The following is a 21,070-nucleotide window of genomic DNA, read 5'->3' on the forward strand; positions in this document are numbered from 1 at the left end:
TTTTTGCTTTGACCCACACGATCAATAAGTCTAAGGAGTCCATTTTTTGCTTTGACCCACACGATCAATAAGTCTAAGGAGTTCATTTTTTGCTTTGACCCACACGAACAATAAGTCTAAGGAGTCCATTTTTTGCTTTGACCCACACGAACAATAAGTCTAAGGAGTCCATTTTTTGCTTTGACTCACACGAACAATAATTCTAAGGAGTCCATTTTTTGCTTTGACCCACACGAACAATAAGTAAATTTGTAAAAAATTAGTAATTTTGTATCAATTCCAACAGAAATGTATAAAGTATATAAAAAATACAATTTTGTAAGATTAATTTACTTTTAAAAAATGTTACTACTGAAAAACTTTTTACTTTTTAATTCCAACAGGGTATAAAATACTTATCTGTAATATGCATGCCACATTTACACCATCCTTATACATTGCCTTTATTTGAAGGTCATCTTCTAGTAATGTTTGACCACGAGATCTCCAAAAAGGAGCAATAGTTTAAATAACATTCCGTAATTTCATCAGCTTCATTTTAATGTCTTCTGATTGTACGACAAATACTTGAAATTCTATGTAATTGATTGACATCTCTAATTTCACCTGATGAAATGAAGATTTTATTTTTGTTCTCGGGACAATGAGTCGATATGCAGAGTGACTTTTTATTTGTTTAACGTTGTTTTTGTTTTATCTCGATTTGCTTTGCAAACAAATTTTCCAATTTCTTTTCCAACAAATTTATTTAGGTCTGTTGATCCGTCAAACTGTCATAACAAGGTAACCACTAATTTTTCAAGAGCTTAAATATGTACTTAGACGTACATATTTAAGCTCTTTAAAAACTAATTTTTTTTTCAAGAACAAAGATATTAAAGTTTTAATTTGACTTAGTATTAAAATTGTAATTGAACAGCATTTTGAAGGACGCCAAGGACAAGGATAGAAATTTGGAATCACTTTGAGGAAGAAGCTATACTACACCTGATGGAGAGGGAATTGTTATTGCAAAACGCAAATATTGTCCTGCAATTTGCAAGTTTGTAGACAGCAACTTATCTGGCATGAAACCACATGATCCTTACAATAATGTTGGAATGGAAAAAGCATTACCAATAAATGGGAAATGCTTCAAAAAATCCCAGGGGTTGTTGTTGTGGACATTGTGGCTTTTTAGAGAGCATATAAATACAAATTTTTTCTCCTTGCTAAGTGTGTTAAAAAATGATTATGTATGCCTGCTTCCTTAGGATCTTCAGAAGGAGCCTTCAGTGCCGGTGGTACACAATCTCAGCCTAACTAGTTGAAAATTTGTTGTACATTTAGCAAAACTACCCTAAGGTCCAAATTAAAAGACGGCTTCCAACCAGTCAGGATGAAAAAAGAAGAAGATTTATTTGGAAAGGTTTCAAACAAGGATTCTCAGGATTCAGCTGCTTCAAGTCAGGGACCTCCTACTTCGGTTCTTAAACCAGCGGTTGAAATTGATGACTGGTTTGATCATAAAAGAGATTTGAATTCTATTTGTTATATTTTTTATTTTGTTTTTTTTCTTCCTTAAATCCGAATGAAGTCTACCATCAGAAATGAGATTAAATTTTATGCAAGATTGTGTTAAAATTTATTTTACTTGGATATCGGTTCTTTTACAAATTATTGAAAAAAAAATTTACGACCCTTTTTTAAACTTTAATGAAAATAATATCCAGAAGTTCATTTGTCAACTATGGTCACATATTCGAATAGAAGAGATGTTTCTCTTTCTACTGGTTTTTTCTATCTTTTAAATGTTAATATTTGTTTTATTTCATTATTTACTTTTTATTTTTCATTGTTTATATTTCATTATTTGTTATTTATTTTTCATTATTTATTTTTTTATTTATTTTTCATTACTTATTTATTTTTTATTATTTATTAATTTCATTATTTTGATCAGTGATGCAAAAAATCGTGTGATTGTTTTGCACCGATTTTATTTCATACTTTTAACGAATAAAAAAATAATAAGTATTAAAATATAGAAATATATTTTTAATTGATCAAACTCAGTGAACATAACTGTTGATATAAATAGTCGTGACATTACATATATATATATATATATATATATATATATATATATATATATATATATATATATATATATATATATATATATAAATTGTGATATATCTATATATAGTTGCAACATATCACAATAAAGTAACTATAAAATTAAGATAATTATTCATATTAGTTGAAGTAATTATTTATTTAATTGACTTAACTATTTGAATATTGAATTTATATTTCCTTTTATATAAAAAAGGAAAGATTTTGTAGATAGATTCACCTTCAAAGTTTTTTGCGAATTTTAGGTATTTTTCACCAGTTTTAATAAACTTAATTGATCTGCAGACCACAGATCTCAAACCGGTATGTTTATTTGTATTCTCAGTTTATTTGTATGCTCAGTTTTACCAGTATGTTTAGTTAAACGTTTATTTACAAAGAATTTGTAAGATCGAGTAACAAAAAGCTTTAGTTAAAAAACCTTGAAATTGAAAAGTTTATCGTAGAATGCTCGAGATTTATGTAGAAAGATGTAGTAAGTTTTTTTTACATTATTAAAATATATTGACAAAACGTTAGTAGAATAGGGTAAAAGTCAGTTAAGTGAGTATATTTAATAAATGCATTGTGTTTATGTTAAACGTTGTCTTTAATATAAATATCGAGTGACACTAATTCACAATTTCTGCTGATCTAATACTAATTATGTTTAATTAGTTATGTCTCTAAATATGTCTAATTTACTAAATATGTCTAATTAACACTAAATATGTCTAATTCATAATTTCTGTTGATCTCATACTAATTTCATCATTTTGATGCTTGATTTTATTTCTCATCAAAAGGTGGACGTCACGGGAAAAAACCTTAAATAAGTCAACATCAAGGGTTAATTAAAAACTGCGAAGAACTGCGCTAACTTGCTACATTTTCATGGCAAGTTAGTAATGATCGACCGGAATTCGGTTCGGGTCGATCATTACTAACTTGCCATGAAAAAATTTAATCATTTTTATCATTTTGATAAAAATGATTAAAAAATTTTTTAAATTAGTTGTTAAGCTTGAGAATTAATGTTAATAAAATTTGGCTTTGTTTGAAAACTAATTAATTTTCTTGTTTAAATTAACTTTAAATTAATATTCATATCTTGTAATGTTTTTATCGCTATTATTTGAGCTGAAGTTACACCATTCTGATTCTTACCAGCTCATTTTCTTAAACATATTGTCATGATCCAAATGAACAATTTTGAACCTCCTAAAGATGAATTTGGCTCCTGCAGCTCATCTTTTTCGCACATTGTAAAAATTATTGCGCAACTTCGAACAGGGGAAAACGATTAATGTGCATTTTGACAATCCAAAAAATCATTTAGGTGTTAAATGATTTTTTTGGATTGTCTAACTGCTTCTCTATGCCTTGGGTTTCGGAAAAACTTTAAAAAAAAATGTAAAATTTTAGTTATTTTTACTACATTAATTTTTGTTTAAATTAGAACTAACTTTTTAAAAATATATTACTTATTTTCGGTTCTGGTTTCGGTTCCTGTTCCGGTTTGGATTTATTTTCGGTTCCGGTTCCGGTTAGGAATATTTAGAATCTATTACCGGTAATAAAATATATTTAACAATAAGTTTGCTAAACTGGCTAGTTTCCTAAAAGCAATCAAACAAAAAAACGATATTTGTTGTTGCTTCAGTAAACCAAAAAAAAGTTAAAGAAACTAAATAAAACAGTTGAAGAGGGTAAAGAATGGGCTCCTGTAATGCAGTAGCATTTAGCATTTGAAGCTCTATTGTCAAGCACTTTACAAGTTATTATCATACAGAAAAATAATAAGTCTATCAATATGGTCTGAAAACAGTTTGCATTTTTCAAAAGAAAAAATTCTTTGATCATAATTTCTTCTCAATTTTATGGTATAATGTTTGTTTAAAGTTAAAAAATAAGTTATTTAAAAAAATAGTAGAACAAAAATTAAAATAGGAATCAATATTTGCCACTGCTTAAACAACAGAGTGCAGTTTTCATTAACAGGTACGATAAAAGTAATATCTGTTGTTAATCTCCAAAATTTTATACTAAATGTTTAACTAAATGTTAAATGTTATTATTACGTGTTTCTATTGTTTGTTATTATATGTAATTGTATTTGTAAAATGTTTTACTAAATTCATAGCTAAATGTTTATCGTCAGTTTTTAATATGTTTGTATTTGATGTTTTTTGATGCTTTTAATGTAAGTTAACTTTTACCTGGAAAGGTGAAATATTTTTTCGCGGGATCCAAAAATAAGTTCCATGATTTGTCCAAATATTAAAACATCACATCCTAAACACAGGATTTTTGAGGTTTAAAATATTCCTAAAATAATTCAAGAAGCTATGAAACTTTTTGCAGTTAAGTCAATTGAAGTAAAAGAAGCATTCAGTGTGGTAACAATTTAACAACTGAAATAAGGAACTATCTGTTGGTTAGAAACATTCATTTTTTCATGACAATAAATATCCTAGAAAAACCTTAAACAGGTTGGGATGCAATACCGTATGTATCTTTGTGTTTAAAAAAAAAGGCCACAATAAAGCTAAAGATACCAGAGTAAAAAAGAAGTCCGTTAAAAAACGTTTCTTAAAAGCGCTAGGAAATGATAATATTAATCTATGGAAAATATACCTCGACTTATGCATCGGTTATAAAACATTCTTTTCAATTAAATATGTCAACTTTCGGGCTGACTTTCTCTTTTAATTGAAAAAAAAAAAAACGGGTCATAAATAAACAGCATTAGAGCCTCAAAGTTGTCAAAGCTTAGGAAGCCTGAAGCCCAATCATTTGCTTCAATTTAATACATAAAAGACCAACTCATTAGCCTCATGTAATCTGAAGTTCGACTGTGAGTAAAACTTTGAGAACTTGAAGCTCCAATATTTATAATTTTTTATTGTTGAGTATTTTCTTATATTTCATATTTTACTTAGCTTTTACAAAGTGATTCGTCAAAAGGGCGTACAAAGAATTTTTTCGGAAGAGGGGGTTATCCGAGAAGCGAAACACTTAATAAAAAATTTCAATATCAGCTACTAATTTTAGACATTTTGAAAGAGCGTATATTAAAAACGAAATCCGTTTAAGCTTGTAGAAATATTTTCCTTAAAAAACTTGAAATCATGAACAAAGATTTGGTCATCAAAAAAACAACAGAAATAAAAATTCAAATCACTTGACGAGTATATCGTAGGAAAAGAAACAGTTGGTATTAAGATACTCCTCTTAAGAATATTGTTATGCAAATGTTTATACATTTTTGGCAGTGCGAAAATATTCAAATGTCAATATTCTCAAGAATATGTAATAAACCTAAAAGTTCAAAGGTCACCAAAGCGAATTTAATTACAAAGAAATTAACTAATCATATAAAATTCTGTTTTTGTTTCCAGTAACAATAATTTAGTGCTAAATCAAACTACTCGAGAGTGTATCAACTTCAACTAACTTTCGCTGTATAGTTTGGTTTCTTAATTTGTAACTTTACAACAGGATTGTCATGCATTCCATGTTCTGATGTAAAATGCGAAACTCCGATTTGTCGAGGTTCATTATTACTGATACTTTTTACTGCAAATTTAAAACCTAGAAACATTTAAAACCTTGTTTTTTGTTTCTTAAACTGTTTACATATCTTTTTCGTGTTTGTGATGTTTTTCTTTTAATCATTGTATGTGGTATCTTATAGTTTTGTTTTTTTGTTTTAATTTTAGGTGGTATTGTAAAAGATGCATGCAAATGTTGCAACACTTGTGCAAAAACCATAGGCGAAAAGTGTGGCGGACCTTTTGACATGTCAGGTGTTTGCGACAATGGACTGGAATGCAAAAATGTTCTTCTTAAAAATGAAATCCCAGAAAATGTTGTAGGAACATGTAAGTTAAAGATTTTAATGAAAAAAATTAAACTAAAGTTATGTAATTATAATAACATGCAACCATCTATAAAAACAGTGTGCGTTTATGGTTATGTTGAAATTTGTCTCTGTTTAAATTCATACGTGTTTATTGTTATGTTATGTGCAACAGAACTAAAGCGAAGATAATAAGTTAGATGCAAAAACGCTTTAAAAAGCAAAACTTTGAATACTTTTTCTGAATTCTTAGGTGCACCAGTATGCGGGCCTGTTTGTGAAATTTTTTGTTTAGATGGAAACTTACTCGACGCTAACGGATGTCCAACTTGTAAATGCAAGGAAGAGCCTCAAGTTCTTTATTAATAAAACATGAATAACAGACTTTGCTTATTTTATATATATTTAATAGTATGTATATTATATGTAGTATATATAAAGTAACATTTTTTGTTGTTTAATTTATTTGCTAAAAAAAAAAAATAGCTTGAAACCATTTTTTATTTGCTTAAGCTTTTACTGGTTATTGTTATGCTGTTAAAAATGGTAATAAAAAATAATTACTTTACTTAATTGTTAGCACAAATATGCATAAGGATGAAATATAAAACATTATTTTTAATTTTACTAAAGAAAAATGTTAATTATATTTACTTTAACTGTAACTATATATTATACATTATTATTATACATTATAGATTATATATCATTATATATTATAGATTATATATAAATCACAGAGGAAAAGTTTCATTTACATATCAGTGATGTGAAAATGCTTCGATTTGATAGGTTATAGCTGATCAATCCTTTTTTTACCCTTGACAATTAAGACAGTTATTGAGACAATAATTTTTATCCTTGACAATAATTTTATAGGATCCTAAAAAAAAGTTAAAATTTCTTTTAACAAAAATTTTTCAAGATAAAGAAGTTGAAAATAATTATTTTTTAAAGTATAAAGTAATGCAATATTGTTACATTGCGAAAATCCAAAAAAAAAAGTTTGGCTTAAAAATTGCTTGTATGTATAGATAGAGAGGTAGATATATCGATAGATACATACATACATACATACATACATACATACATACATACATACATACATACATACATACATACATACATACATACATACATACATACATACATACATACATACATACATACATACATACATACATACATACATACATACATACATACATACATACATACATACATACATACATACATACATACATACATACATACATACATACATACATACATACATACATACATACATACATACATACATACATACATACATACATACATACATACATACATACATACATACATACATACATACATACATACATACATACATACATACATACATACATACATACATACATACATACATACATACATACATACATACATACATACATACATACATACATACATACATACATACATACATACATACATACATACATACATACATACATACATACATACATACATACATACATACATACATACATACATACATACATACATACATACATACATACATACATACATACATACATACAGAGTGTACATCATTGACGGATCCAGGAGTATATAAAATTATCGGCTATCAAGGTTTGAAGAAGAAAATTGATGCGGAAATTTTAGTTGCTAATCGTCACGTTCTGGTAATGAACTTTTTATAATACTTTGCCATTCTCAAGCTATTAAACGATGAGTTAAATCAGTCACTGAAGCATCGAATGATGGACTAATTTGCGTAAGACTTAAATCTCGTTAACTGATTGCAATCTTTAACACCAAAGCTGATTATCGCACAACAGAAGATAGCGCTTTGAAGAATTTGTTATAAAATACAATAATGTGACAATCTGCATTTTGGCAAAATTGCAAAAAAAAATAAAGTAACGCGTTAAACAATTTTTAAATCAAATACTTTTGGATTGTGGCAATGCAAAAAAGCTGTTTTCACAGTATTTTTTTTTTTCAAAGTGTTCCAGCAAAGCAGTTCTTTTAAACTATTAATTTAGTTTATAATTGAGATCTTCTTGTGAATAATTTTGAAGATATGGCTCTTCAAGCTGAATATTTCAAATTAATCAATGCTGAAAAAAAAAAAAAAAAAAAAAAAAGGAGAATTTTATTACAAGAATTATGTTACTTTTGTATCAAACCTTTTCCTTAGCTGATTATTAACTGTGCCACAGACATCTATCAGGTATTAGAAAAAAACATTAAAAGCAAAAAACATTGGCAAAGTTGAAAATCAGCCAATAGTTGTTTATTCTGGTGGAGCTTTAGACAAAATAACAAAAAATGACGTGTTAACAATATAACCAGGTAACACTTTTATAATAATCAAAGTGTTATAAATACATATAAAATTAAAATGCCATATATACTCTAGAAATAAACTTAAAGTATTTTCATTGGTCGATATAAACCATTTATAAAAATCAAAGTGTTATATACATAGCAGCCGAGAGAAATTTCGGGCCACGGGGAAATTTTCTTAAGAGGCCCACTCAAAGCTCTTCTAAGTCTCAGTTCTCAGCAATAAAAATCAATCAATTTTATATTTCTTCGAAAAGTTTTACTATACTTTATCGTTTTATATTTTTTTAATAAAAGAAATGTTTCCGGTTAAACTTTCGCTGACAAACTTGAAAAATATTAAACTTAAAAGAGGAAAACTACGCTAACTTTTCTTTGAAAAAATATTCAAAAAGTACCTCCATCGGTAGACGCAAACTTCCTTTAAAAAAAGCTGACAAAAGTTAAGGATTTGGAGAGGGTAAAACACGGGCATGCCAAATAAAAATACAATATATATATATATATATATATATATATATATATATATATATATATATATACGATAAGATAAGATAAGTTAACAGAAGTTTTTTTTGCTGAAATGGTTATTGGTTTATATCGACCAATATAAATATTTTATTTCTATTTTTGGAGTATGTATGGGAATTTCATTTTATGTGTATATATAACCATGGCCGCCGAGAGGTGGGGTTCGACGGGGAAGATTCCCGGGGTCCCGTGTGTCTACAAATAATTTTTTAAAGTAATTTTTAAAAGATTTAAATAGTTTTGACTTTTAAAAGGTTTGATTACCTTTTATTTTTAATTTTCAATGACCAGAGCACACTTCTTTTGGTCCTGGGTATATAATTGATCATAATGTGGGCCTCTTAAGAAAACTTCCCCTGGGCTCGAAATTTCTCTCGGCTGCTATGTATATAACACTTTGATTTTTATAAATGGTTTATATCGACCAATGAAAATACTTTAAGTTTATTTCTGGAGTATATATGACATTTTAATTTTATGTGTATTTATAACACTTTGATTATTATAAAAGTGTTACTTGGTTTTATTGTTAACACTATCATTTTACGTGTAATCAAAATAATTCGTTATATTTATCAACACTGTGTATAGGTGGCACTCTCATTATAGATGGCGGTTTGATAAAGTGTTTAAAAAAAAACAATATTGCAGACAAAAAATATCGAATAAGTTGAGTGTTACTCGTTGTTTACTTAAGAGCGCAAACGGTTTAAAGACGACAGCGTAGATACTATAAAGTTCAGAATTAAAGCTGAACTTGAATTAGTTTTCCAATGACAAAAAAGTAACATGCAAGTATAAAATAAATAACTTGATAATGGAATATAAAATGTTTATATGGAAATATATGGAAATTAAAATATGGACTTTATATGGAAATATGATTATGTTATATGTATTGTATTCTTGAGAATACTGTATGTGAAAACTTAATTGTAGATGTTGGTATGCAGTTTTGTATAATCATTCTCTTTACAACTGTCGTGTAATTTGAACAATCTACAGAGGAAGCACTTTAAATTATTCTTTAACAAGAGAATCGTTTTAATAAGACCAAAAAAAACATAAGCCATTTGATGAAAACTATAGAGAAGCAAGATGGTTCACACAATGGACTAAGGTATACTTTGATGTATTAAAGATATATCTTAATAAAGTATTCTTTAAATCATCAAATTTAAAAACTGCAATTTAAAAAATGCAATAGTTATGCAAAGTTGTTTTATAAAGCTTTATAGTAAAGATTTCAAATCTAGATATATAAATATTCATCATAAAATATTTATGGCATTCAATTTTTAGCTGCTTTTATCCAAAATTAATACAAATAAACACAGGTAATATTATCAATTATTTTATATATGTCAAACTTTTTAGAGGAAATGTTATCAATTTATATAACAGTAGGCATAACACGCTACGGAAGCAGTGGCATACATACATACATTTATCTGACGCATGTATACATATGCTACAATTAAATACAGGTAATATGATTAACTTTTTTAAAGAAAGACTCATTGAAATGTCTATGGCTTGTTATATTTAACTATTTGTAGGTTTGTGTTAAAGATAAAGAAGTTTTGAAAATGTTTTTAATTGCTAAACCAACAGTTAAGCAACATATCAGAAGTGTTTGCTGGCGATATCTTTATATTGGATCCAATGCGATTTATCCCAGCCCTCAATGGTCTAGTAAACAAAATGTGCTAGATTTCCAATATGATGAAATTGTTAACATAATGATGATAAGTGGAGGTCTTGGTCAGAATCAAGCAGCAAAATAAAATAAAATACTTCGTTAGAGAAATCTTACTAACACTGACTGAATATTTTATTAAGTTATGGCTTCAATAACTACAGCATGATTGTTTAGTATTAAAAGCTTACATTTAAATCAACTTCTTTCTTCTCCTCTTTAATTAAGATAATGGGTTATAAAGCCACAGCATTTTCTACCAGCTACAGAAACGATTCTAAAATATACAAATCAGCTCTTGAAGCAGTGGCTGACATACCATAAAACTCTTGTCAGGAGGATTTGATTTATGTGGAATCCCTGAAAACATAATTGCTGGACATATGAAGACTTAAGTTAAAGACTTAACTATTGTATTGCACATCTTTTAAATTCATCTTTAAAATCTTTTAGCCTCTACTGTTCTGAAGTTACTAATTAAAGATGAAAATTCACTGCATTTGTCCTCTGGTATACTTTTTTTATCACTAATATTATTGTTTTTTTTATTATTTGTTTATTTTTTCTACTTGTTGCAATGTTCTACTTTATTTTTAGGAGGATCACTAAAACGAAAGCTCCAAACAAAAAAAGTAATCTCTTCTGATAAAATATTTGATATCAAGAAGAATGATGATCTGCCTGAAAGTGTCGTTCGTGATATTCTTAGAAATTTGCGAAAAGATTTTGGTCGTGTAAATATTTTAAAATATAATTTTATAGAATATATTAATTTTGTCCTTTTCAAAAATTTTTTCTTAGAATTAGTATAATTAAAAACCAAATATATGTTATGGGATTTTGTTGGGTGTCGCTAAAATAATAAAAATGACAATGTTTTTTAAATAGTATTTTCTGGATTTCAGAAAATATCAATTTTTGATTAAGTAGGAACAAATTAGGACTTTAACACATTCCAGCTCGTACGTATACATATAATAAGAATCTGAAGAAAAACCTCATTTATTTTGAAAATCAACCTAAAACCCTTATGATCGAGCAGTGTGTATGAATAAGTGTTTTTATTCAGTTAAAATAATGTTATTGTAGGGAATAATCAGTTAAAATCACTCCATTATAATTAAAGATGAATTAAGTCACATAGTATTGTAACTTGATAACAAAATAATTCTTACATTTTTTAATATATGGATTATTTCATTATGATATTCTTAATACACATTGGTTCTTACCATTATAAATGTAATAGTTACTACCCATCTGATACAAGCAGTACTAATTATACAAACTAACATGGCTGGGAGAAATATAGTGCTCAATATGTTAGCAAGCTTCAAAAACTCTTTAACTGGACATTGAAAACGAATCAAATATTTATAATAATAAATTGAGTACAGAAACTTTTAATTACAATCAAAATAGTTTTTAAATATATTTTCAATGGTCATTATATTTGAGGTAATAAAACATCTGTATAAAACACTCACACACTTTAAAACCTAAAACCTAGTTAGTTTTTTAAACAAACTTGGTTTTAGGTTTTAATGCTGTTCTTAGTACATGCTTCACGCTTCAATTCCAGCAAAGTGCTGTCAATTCCTCAAAGGTAAATAGAACATAAAATACAATAAAGAAAATATGAAACCTAAATGATATAAATAGTATGAAATGAAAATAAAATTTTATTAATCACCTGTACAGAAATATTGTTATTGCTAACTCCTTATTTATAAATTGATAATAGAAATTTTTTTATTTTATTAATTTCTGAAACCATTTTCTAAAGATAAAGTTCAATGCAACAACTAAATAATATCTTTAATAAAAATGTGAAACAAAAGATAATCTTATCTGATTACTGAAAGGTTCTATAATTTCCACACACTTCAAAATCTGTCAGGAACAAAATAAAAAAAAGGTCTCCAACTTAAATAAATCAAGAAAAAATAAGCACACCAAAAGAAATAAAAATAACAATATCAGAATTTCGATTTGATACCACATGCCTTGTGTAGTAAATTCTAACGAGTATAAACAAGGTATACATAAACTTAGTTGTACCTAACCTAAATAAACATCCCCACCAAAAGAAATGCAAATCTAAATCTAAAACTTTTAATTTTACAACTAATTTAAACTTACAGTGTGATATTGCATGCCATGTGTCTAAAGTAGCAAATTATAGGAATATAAACAAGCCATGTAAAGATAATTGTGTTACTAACCATTAAGTTTATACTAAAACTGTGCAACTATAAAAAAACTGGCAATTTAAAATTATTGCAATAAACCTTTTATCTACGATGTAAATGTGATTCAAAGATCCTGAAAACAAAAAATATTGCTAACAACTCATTTTTTCACAATATTTGTCTGATGTAATTGACAAATTTATTTTTAAAAAAGTACAATAGCAAGGAACAGATAACTGTAATACTTGAACATGATTAAACCATTGTAAGCTGATGTCCATGTAAGTCCTTAACTTGCTTAAACTACATATTAAAGCTAAAAACATAAAAGATTATAATACAAATACTAAAAATTATAACATATCTACATATTTTTTTATCGTTGTATGATTATAGAAAAAACTATTCAAAACTTTATTATTTTTTATGTAAAGTACATCAATATGCTGACAAATAAAACTCTAACAAACAAGATTTTAAAAATAATTTATCAAAAAAATATCTTTTTATTTTTTATTTTTAAAAATTAATACACACACACACACACACACACACACACACACACACACACACACACACACACACACACACACACACACACACACACACACATACACACACACACACACACACACACACACACACACACACACACACACACACACACACACACACACACACACACACATATATATATATATACAGGGGGGTATATACAGGGGTATATATATACAGGGGGGTATATATACTGCCGCCGCGTGGGGTGGGGGGTGGGGTGGGGGGTGGGGGTGGGTTACTGGGTACTTTTTACCCGGGCGCAGGATCAGAAGGGGCGCACACATGACAATAATTTTTTTTACTTTAATAAAAAAGATACATAGGGCTTCAAAGAAAAACTCCTAATTTTATAATATAAGTTTATTGTAACAATACACTTGACACATATTTTAAAATTAGGAGTTTAAGAATTGTTGCTTCATCAATACAGCATTATCCGAATTCATATGCGGAAGTCTGAGACTACTCAAAACCTTTGCGGGAAAATACTCATAATGTCTGCTTTGTTTATAAAAAAAAACATGTATATCTATACTTATTATATACATACATACATATATATATCAACAAAACTTAACGTACATTGCATAACTGAGATTCCAAGACTTCATTTAGATTCGCTAAGTAACATAAAAATACCTTTAATACTTGAATTATTCTGTTTTGTAAAAATAAAACATGTTCAGTTTCAAGAAAAAAGATTCTGGCTGTCAAAACAGAAAAAATGCGGCAAATAGGACAGCAAATGAGCAAAAAAATAAACGTACACTCGAAGATTGTGGTATACGAGCTATAAAAAGAGGAGATGGGGATAGGCCTACTGTTTCCACATTGATTATTACAAATTCCTCCCAGACACGTCAAGCTTTTGAAATAGTAAGTTCATTAATTTAAACATAACCTTCTTTTTCATATATCTCTCCCATTATACTATTGCTATATAAATCAAGAGATTTTTAAATCTTTTACTTCATTTTCTATAGGATGGCTTTGGAAATGAGTCTTTTGAAAATTTTTAGAGCTCAGAAGAAGCACTGCCTCCTTCAAGTAGCACAATATCGGCAACAAGAGTTGAAAATGGAAACAATTTATTGGTAAATTTTGCTTTGCAAAGATTCTTTTAATAATCATTTTGAGCTTGTGTAAGTAATATACTTATTTAAATATTTATTTGAAATAATAGTATAAAGATAAGATGGTTGAGGCAATTAGTACAAACGATCCTGCTTTGTGGGCTGAAAATATGTCTAAAGTAAAAGGTGATGCAGTTGTTCTTCAGGGGCCTCCTAAAAATCCTTCATTTTTTCCGAGAGACTCGAACAAGATTAAGGTTCCTGAATCAGTTTTCCACGAAATAACTCGCAATGAGGAAAAAATAAACAGAGATTGGCTTGTTTGGAGTGCAACTTCTAAAATATTTGTTTGCTTTCCGTGCTCACTTTTCGGAAGCAAGCAAGCTTGCGGGGCTGGTAATAAATCGCATCTTCTACGTTGGAATGGTGGCATCAATGGAAACTGGAGAAAGCTAGCCGACAAAGTAAAAAGCCACCAAAACAATACTCACCATCGAGACTATTACATTAAGTGGAAAACAGCGCTGGAAAGCATGGAAAATCAGTGTGGGGTTGATTCAAGTCTAGAAAAATTGGTAAGAAATGAGGCAGCTAGGTGGTGTGAAATTCTGCGGTGCATCTTAGATGTAATTCTCTTCTTAGCATCACGCAACTTAGCTTTAGAGGTATATTTATGAACGTTAATTGTTATATTTATATTTACATTTTAATTTATCTGCACTCTAATTAAACAGAAAGTCGTGATTTATATGTGTAATTATAATTCTTGTTTTAGGCTCATCAAAAGTGATTGGTGATGACGATAACGGCAACTTTCTTGCAACTATAGAGCTACTCGCAAAGCACAACAAGACTCTTCAGTTACACCTAGAAGAAATTTCTCGTAGCCAACAAGAATCTAAACAAATTGTTGCTCATTATTTGGGTTGGAGTTCTCAAAATGAATTTATCAAAGAGTAAGGAAGAATTGTCCGCGGTGCCATTATTAAAGAGGCTCATATGGCAATTTACTATTCCATTCTTGTCGATGGAACGCCTGACGTCTCTCATACTAAGCAAATTGCCTTTGTTCTCCGCTTTGTCTACTATGGTATTGATAAAAGATGGGTAGTTAAGGAGCGTTTTCTTAGGGTCGAAAATCTCGAAAAAAAGAAAGGTGCAGATATTGCCAAGCTAATTATGGACGTCTTGGGGCAAAACGACATCAATCTGAAGAACTGCCGAGGTCAAGGATACGACAATAGTGCCAACATGTCTGGTGTGTACAAAGGAGTACAAGCGATCATTCTTCAAAGAAATTCTCAAGCTTTCTACATGCCGTGCAGCGCTCATAACCTTAACCTAGCTGGTGTTCACTCCCTTAAATCTTCTGTAGAAATGAAGAACTATTTTGGCCAGATTCAGTTACTCTACAATCTTTTTAGTGGAACCCCTAAAAAGATGGAAAATCTTGACCGAGACGACTGGTTTGTCTCTTCATCAAACCTCGCAAACCCGATGGAGTGCACGCATTGAGGCTGTAAAGCCGTTGGTTAAGCGACCCCGAGAAATTCTTCTTTCTTTGCAGAAACTTCGGGATCTTGATTTAACTGGAGATATTTTGAATGACGTAAAATCTTTGGAGAAATGGATTCAGTCATTTGAGTTTATTATCATGACAACCTTCAGGTTCAAAGCACTTCAAGCAATAAACTATGTCAGCATGTTATTTCAATCAGAAAATATTACTCTAGATGATGAGATGAAACTTATGAGGACTCTTATCGAGGATCTTACTAGATTTAGATCTTCTTGGCCCGAATTAGTTAATGAAGCACATTTGGTTGCCTCCGGTCTAGCAAGCTATGGATTTCAGTCAAAATTAGTTCAAAAAAGGACAAGGAAGAGGAAATCGTTTTACGAAGAAGCAAGGAACGAAGTACATTTCTACGAAAACAATGAAAAGCAGTTTGAGGTGAACGTGTTCAACACCGCTCTCGATACTTTAATTCAACAAATGAGAGACAGATTTCAAGCTGCAGAAAAGACGACGAACATTTTCTCGTTCCTATGGCTCTCAGAATCAAATAGTAGATTGAGTGAAGAAAAAGAAGTTGAACAACCTAACGTGGAGGAGAAATGTAAAACTTTGGCGCAAATCTATGTGAGTGATGTAGATGAAGACAAACTTATTTTAGAGGTCCGTCATCTGGATACTCTGAAGCGCGCCAATCTTTTCGGTCTAAAAGAAAATATCACTTTAATGAAGCTATTAAATGGAATCTATCAGAAAGGTCTAGAGTCACTCTTCGAATCAATATGCATTTTGTTACGCATTTTTATCACGATTCCCGTTTCCATCGCTGAAGGAGAGCGGTCTTTCAGTAAGCTTGGTCTAGTAAAAACAACATTAAGATCTACAATGAGTAGTTATATCTATTGAACACGATCTTGCAAAAAATCTGTGCTACGACGAGGTTATTACGAATTTTGCTATGAATAAAGCCCGGAGAGTAAACTTCTCTTGAAGCATTAAATACCTATTACATTTAAAACTTACAGTTACTTGCAATATAAATAAAGTTCAATAACATGTCTGTTTGTGCATTTCTTTTTTTATATATTGAAAAAATAATTAAAAGCTCCCTCGACCCACGTCCTCAGAATTCAGTAAAAAAAGATTAGCATTTGGACAGTACTCAAACTTTTTTTGGATTCGGTCGATATGATAGGGCGCTAGTGAAATTTTGACATCGGGCGTCATTAAGGATCGCGGCGGGCCTGTATATATATATATATATAGATAGATAGATAGATAGATAGATAGATAGATAGATAGATAGATAGATAGATAGATAGATAGATAGATAGATAGATAGATAGATATATTGATAGATAGATAGATAGATAGATAGATACATACATACATACATACATACATACATACATACATACATACATACATACATACATACATACATACATACATACATACATACATACATACATACATACATACATACATACATACATACATACATACATACATACATACATACATACATACATACATACATACATACATACATACATACATACATACATACATACATACATACATACATACATACATACATACATACATACATACATACATACATACATACATACATACATACATACATACATACATACATACATACATACATACATACATACATACATACATACATACATACATACATACATACATACATACATACATACATACATACATACATACATACATACATACATACATACATACATACATACATACATACATACATACATACATACATACATACATACATACATACATACATACATACATACATACATACATACATACATACATACATACATACATACATACATACATACATACATACATACATACATACATACATACATACATACATACATACATACATACATACATACATACATACATACATACATACATACATACATACATACATACATACATACATACATACATACATACATACATACATACATACATACATACATACATACATACATACATACATACATACATACATACATACATACATACATACATACATACATACATACATACATACATACATACATACATACATACATACATACATACATACATACATACATACATACATACATACATACATACATACATACATACATACATACATACGCTTGAACAAAGTAAAATGAAACTAACTAGTGGTAGTTGCAGCTTTGATCACATCAGGAGTTTTTGTTGAATGCTGGGTTTCATGTTTTTTCAATATTTTTTTAACTTTATGAAACTAATGAAACTTCTATTGCATTTATCAAAAGTGCATTTAACTTCTGAATCTCTCGAATGCAATCCATGTAAATTTCGAAAATGAGAAAAAAAGTTATGTAATAATGACAGGCCTGGATTAACCATTAGGCAAACAAGGCATTTGCCTTGGGCACCAAGCGTTTGGGGGCACCACAAGTCCTCAAGAAATTTTTTTTTTTATCAAATTTAAGTCCAGAAACAACTGAAAATAGAACAAGTGCTATGAAAATGAAGAAATACATTATAATAAAAATTCACATTCAAGTTTGGTAAAATCTTGAATGCTTAAAAATTAAGCTATGAATGAGCCGGTTTTTTCTATTTAGCTTTTTTTTAAACTAATTATTTTTTTCGCGCTTTAATGACTTTTTTTTTTTTGCGCTTTAACGACTTCACTTGAGGATATTTTTTTATTAACAATGTGAAACTATTATTAAAGCTGTTTTATCAGTGTGATCATTTTTTATTGATTCTGATATTAAGGAATTATTTATAGGAGCTTACACCTTAAGTTTGTTGTTTTTTAGCCTTATTTTGCATAATTTTTTAATTTTTATGTAAATTACACTTTCGTTTTATATCATTTAATCATTTTTATTTACATCTTTTCGCATACTTTTTTCAATTTCAGATCCCAAAATGAAACGTGTTCAGTTAAGTGGTGCACAAAAGAGAAAACAAGCTAAAGAAAAAAAGCACACTATTTCTGTCGTGAAAGCTACGAGCAGAAAATTAACAAGTTATTTAGTTTTAGATCAGCAACAGGCAAAAAAGGATTTTACTGACACTATCGGCCCTGAATGATGAAAAATATAATCTACAGAGGAAGCTCTTCATAATTTCTTTCCGAAACCTTTTTTAAAATAAAATTTAATTTTTTTTCAACGGTCTTTATTATTTAATCCGTTGAATTAATAAAATTTCGAAGACTCCCGTAATTAGTTAACTTTACTCTGTTAGTTTTGTAGTTTTCGGAAACGAATTACTTCGTTAATTAAACGGAGACACGCAATCCGTTACTTTTTCTAACGGATTGTTTTTAGAGTATTGTTGCTGAAAACGTTCTTCATCAGTAGGTTCACAAGGTTTTAGAAGCTCATAGTACACCACACTTTTCATCTCCCCAAATACACAGCATATACACAGCATAACCTTTGCACAGATAATATCTCGTTTTGGATGTGATGGACCTGGTTCACATGACTTTACCGAGACATTTTTTTGTTAAGGATTCTTGTAATGAATCCACTTCTCGTCACCAGTAACAATTTAATGCAAGAATCCCTTTCTTTTCTGTCTCTCAAGCAGTAATTCGCAAACAACATTAAATTTCTGAGCTTCTATTTTAACTACTTTGAGTTGCTTTGCTTCTTCTCCTTTTTTTGAGATGATCACTAATAACTGAGTCCTGTGATATTTCGGCAAGATAATTTTGGAATATTGAATTGCTTGCCAAGATTTTTCTTTTGGAAAAAGCTCTTAGTTTCATTTCCAATTTTCTTTTTTCATACTCCTACGCAGTGCTTTAAACTTGTCAAACCTCGAAGCCGGTGTACTTGGTGAAGCAGAAGGTGTTGCGGCTGGTTATAAAATAATTAATTGAACGCTTAGTTTTATTATAAAAGATTTGAATACCAACTTTTGTTTACTTTTATCTCAAACCCAAAGAAAGTCTACCACCGGAATCGAAATTTAGTTCTCTTCAAGGTAGTGTTAATGTTTATCTTACCTAGATTTTGGTTCCTTCGTTTTTACTTCCGCAAATCAAAGAAAAAAAAAAAAATTTACTCATTGAAATTTTATCAAAAAACTAGACCAAAGCTTTACTTAACAGTTATTTTGATATATTCGAATAGAGGAGATAACTCTCTTTCCACTGACGTTTTTATTTATAAAACAAGCAACTTCATTCGTAACTTCAAATCGAAAATCATATAAACCATGAGGATTTTCGCTTAATTGCTACATTTTCCTGACGAGTCATTAAATTCTTCCGTAAAATATTAAATGCATTGAGTACGACGAAATTTCTCGTAAGACCGATTGTTATCAGATATATTTAACAACAATTTTGGCAAACTGGTAAAAATGTCGGCAAGTTACTTTAGTGAACCAAAAAAAAAAAATTAAAAAATTTTGTAATAAAACAGTTGAAGAAGACAAAGAATTGGCTCCTATAGTTCAGCAGCATCTACCAGAATCTCCTATAGAACTGCTTTATGGGCGTTTGAAGCTCTACCGTCAAGCTCTTTACAAGTTAATATCATACATAAAATCATACTTGTATCACGTTACAAGTATCACGTATGAAACTAATAAAAGAATCTATCAATATAAATCTCTTTGTTTGGTCTCTGTGAAGACGTCTTTTTTATTCGCGTTTTATAGACGTTTTTAAGATGACTTTTTTTTTTAACTCTGAGACTTTCATGTTGATATTTGCTTTAAATGATATATTATTTACGCTTTGCTTTTTTTTTTTTTTTTTCATTTACTTTTTCATTATTTTAGTTTAGCTTTGGTTTTTTTTATTTAACTCATCAAGTTTATACTTTTTCTATCTGTGATATTTATCGTTTGCTTAAGCTAAACGTTGGTTTAACAAGTAACTTTTTATGGATATCAATGCTGTTGATTTCAAATGGTAAATAGAGAATAGTTAATAGCGATCAAAATATACAACACAATCGCAGCTTAAAACATCTTAGGGCTATTGAAAGTCAAATACATCATGCATGCTCACTCGTTAGAATGTTTATAAACTTTAAATAAACTTACCGTTTAGGGTCTTTTTTTAGCGTAGAGGAGGGGAGGGGAAGGGGATGAGTAGTATGAGGAGTGAATTGCCTT

At 29.2% G+C, this 21,070-nt stretch overlaps 1 protein-coding gene and 1 long non-coding RNA gene across 5 annotated transcripts; both read left to right on the forward strand.

The window, feature by feature from the left end:
- Positions 1-9,281: 9,281 nt before the first annotated feature.
- LOC149884225 (uncharacterized) lies at positions 9,282-11,334 on the forward strand. The gene is made up of 4 exons (XR_016455402.1): positions 9,282-9,965; positions 10,223-10,332; positions 10,405-11,054; positions 11,142-11,334. It is a non-coding gene; the product is annotated as an uncharacterized LOC149884225 (long non-coding RNA).
- Positions 11,335-14,062: 2,728 nt separating this feature from the next.
- On the forward strand, positions 14,063-19,148 carry LOC149884226 (zinc finger MYM-type protein 5-like). 4 transcript variants are annotated; one of them, XM_090097217.1, is made up of 4 exons: positions 14,063-14,170; positions 14,278-14,388; positions 14,478-15,032; positions 15,143-15,531. In XM_090097217.1, the coding sequence occupies exons 3-4, from the start codon at positions 14,490-14,492 to the stop codon at positions 15,155-15,157; spliced, it is 558 nt and encodes a 185-aa protein (XP_089953343.1). In that variant the 5' UTR covers positions 14,063-14,170; positions 14,278-14,388; positions 14,478-14,489; the 3' UTR covers positions 15,158-15,531. The 4 variants fall into 4 exon arrangements, 2 of the variants coding, with proteins under 2 accessions (XP_089953343.1, XP_089953344.1); XM_090097218.1 differs by having other exon boundaries at positions 14,077-14,170; positions 14,314-14,388; XR_016455400.1 differs by lacking the exons at positions 14,478-15,032; positions 15,143-15,531 and adding an exon at positions 18,852-19,148.
- Positions 19,149-21,070: the final 1,922 nt, after the last annotated feature.

The sequence above is a fragment of the Hydra viridissima genome, unplaced genomic scaffold, assembly GCF_058129835.1.
Source record: "Hydra viridissima isolate aposymbiotic clone 2 unplaced genomic scaffold, HvirCarnegie_v1 scaffold_9, whole genome shotgun sequence".
Taxonomy (NCBI): Eukaryota; Metazoa; Cnidaria; class Hydrozoa; order Anthoathecata; family Hydridae; genus Hydra; species Hydra viridissima.

Excerpts from the sequence above, each read along its gene's own strand:
- LOC149884226 (XM_090097217.1), top strand. The coding sequence starts at position 14,490 with ATGGTTGAGGCAATTAGTACAAACGATCCTGCTTTGTGGGCTGAAAAT.